This window comes from Nerophis lumbriciformis, linkage group LG25 (assembly GCF_033978685.3).
Source record: "Nerophis lumbriciformis linkage group LG25, RoL_Nlum_v2.1, whole genome shotgun sequence".
NCBI lineage: Eukaryota > Metazoa > Chordata > Actinopteri > Syngnathiformes > Syngnathidae > Nerophis > Nerophis lumbriciformis.
In genome coordinates this window covers 35,519,303-35,531,802 of record NC_084572.2, presented here as the reverse complement: position 1 = coordinate 35,531,802, position 12,500 = coordinate 35,519,303, and the positions used below count along the sequence as shown (strand labels likewise).

General features: G+C 28.5%; 1 protein-coding gene across 2 annotated transcripts in view; it reads right to left on the bottom strand.

The window, feature by feature from the left end:
- lcor (ligand dependent nuclear receptor corepressor) overlaps window positions 1–12,500 on the bottom strand; it is a 175,070-nt gene that overhangs the window by 7,740 nt on the left and 154,830 nt on the right. The window contains exon 5 of one of the 2 annotated variants that reach the window (XM_061984296.1): window positions 8,508–8,939. In XM_061984296.1, the coding sequence (XP_061840280.1) occupies window positions 8,508–8,939 (432 nt within the window). The remainder of the gene's footprint in view (window positions 1–8,507; window positions 8,940–12,500) is intronic. The other variant, XM_061984297.1, reaches the window with a different exon arrangement.

Here is a 12,500-nt window from a genome sequence, read left to right as displayed (position 1 = left end):
AGTTTGGTGTATACATTTAAAGTTTGGTGTATATATATAACGTTTTGGCGTATATATATATATATATGTAAAGTTTGGTGTATACATATAAAGTTTTGTTGTATAGATATAAAGTTTGGCGTATATATATAAAGTTTGGTGTATACATATAAAGTTTTGTTGTATAGATATAAAGTTTGGTGTATAGATACAACGTTTGTTGTATAAATATAAAATTTTGGTGTATAAATATAATGTTTTGGCGTATAGATGTAAAGTTTGGTGTATAGATATAAAGTTTGTTGTATAAATACAAAGTTTTGGTGTATATATATAAAGTTTGGTGTATATATATATATATATATAAATATATAAAGTTTGGTGTATATATATATATAACATTTTGGCATATAGATATAAAGTTTGGTGTATAGATATAACGTTTTGGCTTATAGATATAAAGTTTGGTGTATACATATACAGTTGTGTGTATGGATAAAGTTTGGTGTGTATATATATATATAAAGTTTGGTGTATAAATATAAAGTTTGGTGTATAAATATAAAGTTTGGTGTATATATATATATAAAGTTTTGGCATACAGATATAAAGTTTGGTGTATAGATATAAAGTTCTGTGTATAAATATAAAGTTTGGTGTATAGATATAAAGTTTGGTGTATAAATATAAAGTGTGGTGTATAGATATAAAGTTTGGTGTATAAATATAAAGTGTGGTGTATATATAAAGTTTGGTGTATACATATAAAGTTTGGTGTATACATATAAAGTTTGGTGTATAGATATAACGTTTTGGCGTATATATATAAGGTTTGGTGTATAGATATAAAGTTTGGTGTATAAATATAAAGTGTGGTGTATAGATATAAAGCTTGGTGTATAAATATAAAGTTTGGTGTATCGATATAAAGTTTTGTGTATAAACATGGGGAAGGTTGACATAAACGAGCACTAACTTAAAGAAAGTGAAGTGGGACTGAAGTCAGGGAAATGTGAGAAGACAACCTGAGGGCCACATGTTGACCCTGGAACAGACTATTGAGGGCCACATGTTGACCCTGGAACAGACTATTGAGGGCCACATGTTGACCCTGGAACAGACTATTGAGGGCCACATGTTGACCCTGGAACAGACTTTTGGAATAATCCTGCTAACAAAGCAAAGCAAAAGGTTTTCTAGCGCCAAGTGGCGACACTTTGGCAGCATGTTTTTCTTTCTCTGTTTGTAATCCCTAAAGTGCATCTGACCTTTGACATCCCCGCTAACCCGCGCGCTGCTAACTGGGCCACGGAGCCGCTGTGGCCCCGCTAATCTTCAGGAGCTTTTATCATTTAATCGCAGCAAATACATGAGGTGAGATTGGAAAACACTCCGGAGGCAGAAAAACAAGATGAATATGCTGCAAACAAACATCTGGCTGAAGGCCAAAGTTAATGGAAAAAATAGTTTTGTTTTTTTTAATTAAATAAAAAGTGAGTTTATGTTAGCATTATTAACGTTAGCATTTTTAGAAGGGAACAGTTAGCATACTTGCAAGATGGCACGTCTGTCTACCATGGCGCCGAGTATCAAAAGCCTAAATTTTAAAGTTAATACAATTAGCTCAAATGCTAGCGTTGAACGTTAGCATGCTAATTTTAGCATTCTAACGTTAGCATGATAAAAACAGGAAAGTTACCATACTTCTAAGACTGCCAAGTATCAAAATTCAATAATTCTGGACGAACGCAAAAAATTTGCTAAAATACTAGCATTCAACTTTAGAATGCTAACTTTAGCATGCTAACATGGGAATGGGTAGCATTTTTTAAATATGGCGCCAAGTGTTCAAATCCATGATATTTAGGTTCAGACATATATAATTAGCTTAATTGCTAGCAAAAAATATTAGCATGCTCGAGGTAACATGTAAGCATAATGGCCGTTAGCATGCTAACTTTAGCATGATAATGTTAGCATGATAAAAAAAGGAAAGTTACCATACTTCTAAGACTTTCAAGTATCAAAATCCAATAATTCTGGACGGACGCAAAAAATTTGCTAAAATACTAGCATTCAACTTTAGCATGCTAACTTTAGCATACTAACATGGGAACGGGTAGCATTTTTGAAATATGGCGCCAAGTGTTCAAATTCATGATATTTAGGGTCAGACATATATAATTAGCTTAATTGGTAGCAGAGAATATTAGCATGCTAACGTTAGCATGTAAACATAATGGCAGCAGAACTTTTAAAGGTTTTATTGCGTGGCCCCAACATTTGTTTGGGATATTTAAATAAGCTTATTTGGGTGTATTCAAATTTATTTATTTGGGATATTTAAATACATTTAATTGGGATATTTAAATACATTTATTTGAGATATTTAAATACATTTATTTGGGATATTTAAATAAATGTATTTGGGATATTAAAATGAATGTATTTGGGATATTAAAATATATTTGATTGGGATATTTAAATACATTTATTTGGGATATTTAAATACATTTATTTGGGATATTTAAATAAATGTATTTGGGATATTTAAATACATTTATTTGGGATATTTAAATACATTTATTTGGGATATTTAAATACATTTGTTTGGGATATTTAAATACATTTATTTGGGATATTTAAATACATTTATTTGGGATATTTAAATACATTTATTTGGGATATTTAAATACATTTAGTTGGGATATTTAAATACATTTATTAGGGATATTTAAAGACATTTATTTGGCATATTTAAATACATTTATTTGGGGTATATAAATACATTTATTTGTGATATTTAAATACAATTATTTGGGATATTTAAATACATTTTTTAGGATATTTAATACATGTATTTGGGATAATTAAATACATGTATTTGGGATATTTGAATACATTTATTTAAGATATTTAAATAAATTTATTTGGGATGTTTAAATGCATTTGTTTGAGATATTTAAATGCATTTATTTGGGATATTTAAATACATTTATTTGGGATATTTAAATAAGTGTAATTGGAATATTTATATACATGTATTTGGAATATATAAATACATTTAGTTAGGATATGTATATACATTTATTTGGGGTATTTAAAAACATTTATTTGTGATATGTAAATACATTTATTTTGGATATTTAAATACATTTAGTTGGGATATTTAAATACATTTATTTGGGATATTTAAAGACATTTATTTGGCATATTTAAATACATTTATTTGGGATATATAAATACATTTATGTGTGATATTTAAATACAATTATTTAAGATATTTAAATACATGTATTTGGGATATTTAAATGCATTTGTTTGAGATATTTAAATACATTTATTTGGGATATTTAAATACATTTATTTGGCATATTTAAATACATTTATTTCAGATATTTAAATAAATGTATTTGGGATATTTAAATACATTTATTTGGGATATTCAAATACATTTATTTGGGATATTTAAATAAGTGTATTTGGAATATTTATATACATGTATTTGGAATATATAAATACATTTAGTTAGGATATGTATATACATTTATTTGGGGTATTTAAATACATTTATTTGTGATATGTAAATACATTTATTTGTGATATTTAAATACATTTATTTGGGATATTTAAATACATTTATTTGGGATATGTAATACATTTAGTTGGGGTATTTAAATACATGTATTTGGGATATATAAATACATTTATTTGGGATATTTCAATACATTTATTTTGGATATTTAAATACATTTAGTTGGGATATATAAACACATTTATTTGGGATATTTAAAGACATTTATTTGGCATATTTAAATACATTTATTTGGGATAGATAAATACATTTATTTGTGATATTTAAATACAATTATTTAAGATATTTAAATACATTTATTTGGGATATTTAAATGCATTTGTTTGAGATATTTAAATACATTTATTTGGGATATTTAAATAAATGTATTTGGGATATTTAAATACATTTATTTGGGATATTCAAATACATTTATTTGGGATATTTAAATAAGTGTATTTGGAATATTTTTATACATGTATATGGAATATATAAATACATTTAGTTAGGATATGCATATACATTTATTTGGGGTATTCAAATACATTTATTTGTGATATGTAAATACATTTATTTGTGATATTTAAATACATTAATTTGGGATATTTAAATACATTTATTTGGGATATTTAATACATTTAGTTGGGGTATTTAAATACATGTATTTGGGATATATAAATACATTTATTTGGGATATTTCAATACATTTATTTTGGATATTTAAATACATTTACTTGGGATATTTAAATACATTTATTTTGGATATTTAAAGACATTTATTTTGGATATTAATATACATTTATTTAGGATATATAAATACATTTATTTGTGATATTTAAATACAATTATTTGGGATATTTAAATACATTTATTTGGGATATTTAAATAAGTGTATTTGGAATAATTATATACATTTATTTGGGATATATAAATCCATTTAGTTAGGATATGTATATACATTTGTTTGGGGTACTTAAATACATTTATTTGTGATATGTAAATACATTTATTTGTGATATTTAAATCGATTTATTTGGGATATTTTTTTACATGTATTTGGAGTATTTAAATACATGTATTTGGGATGCATAAATACATTTATTTGGGATATTTAAATAAGTTTATTTGTGCTATGTAAATACATTCATTTGGGATGTATAGATACATTTATTTGAGATATTTAAATACATTTGTTTGGAATATCTAAATAAATGCATTTGTGATATTTAAATTAAGTTCAAGTTAAAGTTAAAGTACCAATGATTGTCACACACACACTAGGTGTGCCGAAATTATTCTCTGCATTTGACCCATCACTCTTGATCACCCCCTGGGAGGTGTGGGGGAGCAGTGAGCAGCAGTGGTAGCCGCGCCCGGGAATTTTTGGCGATTTAACCCCCCAATTCCAACCCTTGATACTGAGTGCCAATACATTTGTTTGTGATATTTAATATATTTATTTGGGATACTTAAATACATGTATTTGTGATAATGAAATACATTTATTCGGGATATTTAAATACATTTATTTAGGATGTATAAATACATTTATTTGAGATATTTAAATACATTTATTTGAGATATTTAAATACATTTATTTGAGATATTTAAATACATTTATTTTGAAAATTTAAATAAATGTATTTGGGATATTTAAATACATTTGTTTGTGATATTTAATATATTTATTTAGGATATTTAAATACATTTATTTGGGATATTTAAATACATTTATTTGGGATGTAGAAATACATTTATTTGACATATTTAAATACATTTATTTGGGATATTTTAATACATTTATTCAGGATATTTAAATACATTTATTTGGGATATTTAAACGCATTTGTTTGGGATATTTAAAAACATTTATTTGGGATATTTAAATGCATTTGTTTGGGATATTTAAATACATTTATTTGGGATATTTAAATAGATTTATTTGGTATATTTCAATATATTTATTTGGGATATTCAATTACATTTATTTGGGATATTTAAATACATTTATTTGGAATATTTAAATAAATTTATTTGGGATATTTAAAGACATTTATTAGGGATAAGTATATACATTTATTTGGGATATTTAAATAAATGTATTTGGGATATGTAAATACATTTATTTGGGACTTTTGAATACATTTATTTGGGACATTTTATACATTTATTTGGGATATTTAAATACATTTAGTTGGGATATGTAAATACATTTATTTGGGATATGTATATACATTTATTTGGGATATTTAAATACATTTATTTGGGATATTTAAAGACATTCATTTGGGATATTTATACACATTTATTAGTGATATTTTTAAATAATTGTATTTGGGATATTTAAATACATTTATTTGTGATATTTCAATACCTTTATTTGTGATATTTAATACATTTAGTTGGGGTATTTAAATACATGTATTTGAGATGTGAATGTTGTCTGTCTATCTGTGTTGGCCCTGCGATGAGGTGGCGACTTGTCCAGAGTGTACACCGCCTTCCGCCCGATTGTAGCTGAGATAGGCTCCAGCGCCCCCCGCGACCCCAAAGGGAATAAGCGGTAGAAAATGGATGGATGGATAGAAATGTGTACATTTATTTATTTGGGATATTTCAATACATTTATTTAGGATATGTAAAAACATGTATTTGTAATATTTAAATACATTTATTTGGGATATTTAAATACATTTATTTGGGATATGTAAATACATATATTTGGGATTTATAAATACATTTCTTTGAGATAATTAATACATTTATTTGGGATATTTAAATACATTTATTTGGAATATTTAAATACATTTATTTATGATATTTAAATACATTTATTTGGAATATTTATTTGGGATGTATAAACACATTTCTTTGAGATAATTAATACATTTATTTGGGATATTTAAATACATTTATTCGGAATATTTAAATACATTTATTTACGATATTTAAATACATTTATTTGGAATATTTATTTGGGATATTTAAATGCATTTATTTGGGGTATTTAAATACCTTTATGTGGAATATTTAAATATATTTATTTGGGATATTTAAATACATTTATTTGGGATATTTAAAGACATTTATTTTGGATATTTACATACATTTATTTGGGATATTTAAATACATTTATTTAGGATATGTAAAAACATGTATTTGTAATATTTAAATACATTTATTTGGGATATTTAAATACATTTATTTGGGATATGTAAATGCATTTATTTGGGATTTATAAATACATTTCTTTGAGATAATTAATACATTTATTTGGGATATTTAAATACATTTATTTGGAATATTTAAATACATTTTTTTACGATATTTAAATACATTTATTTGGAATTTTTATTTGGGATGTATAAACAAATTTCTTTGAGATAATTAAAACAATTTTTTGGGGATATTTAAATACATTTATTTGGAATATTTAAATACATTTATTTACGATATTTAAATACATTTATTTAGAATATTTATTTGGAATATTTAAATACATTTATTTGGGATATGTAAATACATTTATTTTGGATTTATAAATACATTTCTTTGAGATAATTAATACATTTATTTGGGATATTTAAATATATTTATTTGGAATATTTAAATACATTTTTTTACGATATTTAAATACATTTATTTGGAATATTTATTTGGGATATATAAACACATTTGTTTGAGATAATTAATACATTTATTTGGGATATTTAAATACATTTATTCGGAATATTTAAATACATTTATTTACGATATTTAAATACATTTATTTGGAATATTTATTTGGGATATTTAAATGCATTTATTTGGGGTATTTAAATACCTTTATGTGGAATATTTAAATACATTTATTTGGGATATGTAAATACATTTATTTGGGATATTTAAAGACATTTATTTTGGATATGTACATACATTTATTTGGGATATTTAAATACATTTATTTAGGATATGTAAAAACATGTATTTGTAATATTTAAATACATTTATTTGGGATATTTAAATACATTTATTTGGGATATGTAAATACATTTATTTGGGATTTATAAATACATTTCTTTGAGATAATTAATACATTTATTTGGGATATTTAAATACATTTATTTGGAATATTTAAATACATTTTTTTACGATATTTAAATACATTTATTTGGGATTTTTATTTGGGATGTATAAACACATTTCTTTGAGATAATTAAAACAATTTTTTGGGATATTTAAATACATTTATTTGGAATATTTAAATACATTTATTTACGATATTTAAATACATTTATTTAGAATATTTATTTGGAATATTTAAATACATTTATTTGGGATGTGTAAATACATTTATTTGGGATTTATAAACACATTTCTTTGAGATAATTAATACATTTATTTGGGATATTTAAATACATTTATTCGGAATATTTAAATACATTTATTTACGATATTTAAATACATTTATTTGGAATATTTATTTGGGATATTTAAATGCATTTATTTGGGGTATTTAAATACCTTTATGTGGAATATTTAAATACATTTATTTGGGATATGTAAATACATTTATTTGGGATATTTTATACATCTATTTGGGGTATTTAAATACATGTATTTGGGATGTATAAATACATTTATTTGGGATATATAAATACATTTATTCGTGATATTTAAATATATTTATTTGGTTTATTTAAATACATTTATTTGGGATATTTAAAGACATTTATTTGGGATATTTTGCTGGTGTGTGAAAGCCAAAATCCCAAAATCAAGGAGGCTTAGTTTAAGCCGCTTCCTAAAAGCCGCGCTTAGCGAGGGCGGGCGGTCACGCTGCGGTCGGAGGCGGGTCCGAGCGGCGAGCTGTCGACAGCCGGGTCGGGAATCGAACCGCGACCTCCTGCTGGGCCTCTTTAATTAAACGAGTATGATGTGTGAGCTCGTTAATTGGATGTGTGGCCCCGCCCACCTTGTGTCTCACCCTGCTGCGTGGGCTCCGCCTCCATCTGGTTCTTCTTGACGGTCAGGTCCAGCGGGCCGTCCTGGTCGGCCATGAGAAGCTTGCTGAGGACGGGGTTCTGTGCAGAGGCAGCAGCTGTGGCTCCGCCCCCGCCGCCGTCGAGGGCGCCGTTGCCGCTCTCGGCGCAGGCGGCGGCGGCGGGGCTGAAGTCCGGCGGCGGGGACGAGGAGGCGGACGACGGGGGCGAGGCGGGCGCGGGCCCCGGCGAGCGGGGGCAGGCGGCGGCTCTGGGCAGGCTTTGGTCCTTCATGGTGCCGTTGGGCGGGGGCGGGTCGTCCTGAGTAGTTTTTGAGGTATATTCGGCGGCGAACTGGCGGATCATTCGCTGCATGATCTCACGCGCCACTAGGGGGATGTGAGGGTCGGACAAACTTGGCAGTTCTGGGAAGACAAAAAAGCGGAAGAGGCCGTGAGAACTCCAGCCGCCCTCCAGGAACGTGAGCGCGTCTCATCCTGAATAATCCGTGTGAGGATGAAATAATCCCCAAACCAGCTCTAATCCCAGGAACACAACACCAAACCAGCTCTAATCCCAGGAACACAACACGCCATTTCTCCGCTTTTCAGCAGCGCCACACTACTTCTGCTGGAGACCAGCAAAAACCCTCGAGCATCATAAGCACATATTATTAGCACATATTATTAGCACATATTATTATTATTAGCACCTCCAAAACTCTACACTTGACTCAAGTAAGGAATCATTTTGGACACACGGGGCCCCGGGCCCTCCGTCTACTTATTATTATTATTATTAGGACATCAAGGGCCCCTTTTATACGCTACTTTTAAACAATACTTTGTTTACTTTACTTTTATACGCTACTTTTAAAAGATACTTTTTTTACGTTACTTTTGTACGCTACATTTTTGTACGCTACTTTTGTACGCTACTTTTGTACGCTACTTTTAAACGCTACTTTTATACGCTACTTTTGTAGGCTACTTTTGTAAGCTACTTTTGTACGCTACTTTTAAACGCTACTTTTATACGCTACTTTTGTAGGCTACTTTTGTAGGCTACTTTTGTACGCTACTTTTGTACGCTACTTTTGTAAGCTACTTTTGTAAGCTACTTTTGTAAGCTACTTTTGTAGGCTACTTTTGCTTACTTTTGTAAGCAAATTTTGTAGGCCACTTTTAAACGCTACTTCTTTACGTTACTTTTGTACGCTATTTTTTTGTAGGCTACTTTTATACGCTACTTTTATAAGCTACTTTTATAAGCTACTTTATAAGCTATTTTTTTACGCTACTTTTGTACGCTACTTATAGTATGTACGCTACTTTTGTGCGATACTTTTGTACACTACTTTTGTACGCTACTTTTGTACGCTACTTTTAAACAATACTTTTTTGTATGCTACTTTTTTAGGCTACTTTTGTAGGCTACTTTTGTACGCTACTTTTGTACGCTACATTTGTAGTCTACTGTTGTACGCTACTTTTGTACGCTACATTTGTACGCTACATTTGTACGCTACATTTGTACGCTACATTTTTAGTCTACCGTTGTACGCTACTTTTGTACGCTACATTTGTACGCTACATTTGTACACTACATTTGTACGCTACATTTTTAGTCTACTGTTGTACGCTACTTTTGTACGCTACATTTTACACTACATTCCTAGGCTACTTTTGTACGATGCTTTTGTACAATACTTTTGTACACTACTTATATACACTAATTTTGTACGCTACTTTTGTAAGATACTTTTGTACACTACTTATATACACTCCTTTTGTACGCTACTTTTGTACGCTACTTTTGTACGCTACTTTTGTACACTACTTACAGTATATACACTACTTTTGTACGCTACTTTTGTACACTACTTATAAACACTACATTTGTACGCTACATTTCTAGGCTTTTTTTGTGCGCTACTTTTATACACTTTCTAAGCTACCTTTCTGTGCTACTTTTCTATGCTGCTACGTAAGTCAGCGCTATGAAAGCGGATATTAATCAGTTCAGTCGAGGGCAGAAAAGTGGGTCAGCCTCAGTGGCCCAGATTCCAACTGCTTTAGTTTGGTTTACCTGCGGGGCACAAACTTCTGTGCCCCAAATGTAAATCTTGGGAAAAGTTTCAATTTGGCATCCCTCAGGCTTTCGTCTTTGGCCCCTTTTGACTCTTTACTCTCGAGAGTAGAAACAACATTTTAACTTGGACGCCACGAGGCAAACTGGTAGACGTGTGAAGGTAAAACAAGGTTTTTTCATCTGGAACATTCAATACAATACAAAGAGGAAGTGATTCCCACACGGTGCGCAATAAAAGCGAGGGACAGGAAGTCTTCATATCAGAAGTGTTTAAAGGGCGGCCCAGGGGCCACCTACAGCCCAATGATCCTTTTTTAATGACCTCCGGCACTTGTAAATAAACTACTACATCAAAAAGTGGAATAAAAGAGCAAACAAGGGAAATGTAAGGAGAAAAAGTTGCAATGTTGACTCTAATAGCGCTAGTTTTATTAACTGTCATTGCTCCAGAAATAAAAATTAAACTCCAATTATTTCACATTAATATTCCACTTTGAAATATTGAATTTAATTGAATTTTAAAATATACTAACGGATAGATCGAAAGTTGATCTAGAAATTTAAGCATTGAAAAAAATTAAAAATAAAAATAAAATCAAAAATATATATATATAGTATTATTTTTAACACTTTTGTGAGTGGGACCCTTTTGGATCCCTGAGAATTTCAGTGTGATTTTTTTTAAACTGTCTTGGCGCAAAAAAATAATACTGAATCAAAATCAATGTTGTTATAAATTAATGACTCCAATTATTTCAAGTTAAATTATGAACTTTGAAATATTTAATTTGATTTAAAACAATTTAAAAAAAATAACGGATGGATCAAAAGTTGATCTAGAAATTTAAGTGTTAAAAAATGTTTTTAAAACATATATATATATATATATAAAAAAAAAATATATATATATATGTATATATGTGTGTATATATATATATATATATATATAAATAAATAAAAAAATATATATATATATATGTATATATGTGTGTATATATATATATATATATATATATGTCATCAATTTATAACAACATTGATTTTGATTCATTATTACTATTTTTGCACAGAGACAGTTTAAAAAAAATCACACTGAAATTCTCAGGGATAAAAAGTTATATATATATATGTGTGTGTATATATATATATATATATATATATATATATATATATATATATATATATATATATATAATTTTCTGGGACCCTTTTGGGTCCCTGAGAATTTCAGTGTGATTTTTTTTTTAAACTGCCTCTGTGCAAAAATAGTAATAATGAATCAAAATCAATGTTGTTATAAATTGATGACATATTTAAGGCCCCGATTAGTTCACATTAAATACTCCACTTTGAAAAAGGTTTGGGGTTGTTGCATAGTTTGTGTTTTTGCCCTAAAAATGTTTTATTTTCTAAAAAATTTAAAATAAAAAAATTCATGAAAACTTAATATTGACAAATAGATCAATATTTGATTGCAAGTTTTAAGTGTAAAAAAAACCTAAAACTTATTGTTACCATTTTTATGACTGAGACCCTTCTGGGCCCCCTTGAAGGGAGCCCTAACGGATTAAAAAAATTATAATAAAATATAAATATACTTCAACATTATTTGTATTTATTAGACAATTATCTGCGAGCACTTTGTAGTCTTTTGTTCACTTCCTGCACGCCAACTGTGGCCTTAAAAGTGAGGTACTTATACTGCTACTACGAGTATAAGTACTACGAGTAGACGCCTGCCAAACACTTGAAATTCAGTCTCATTATCAGCGCGTCTCCAATTAAAATTGGGACTCTAAATATAGAGCAACAAAAGGTATTAAAATGTTTAAATTAATCCCTCCACTCCAGGTGGGAGGAGAAACCATTACGTTCATTACGTGTGTGTGTGTGTG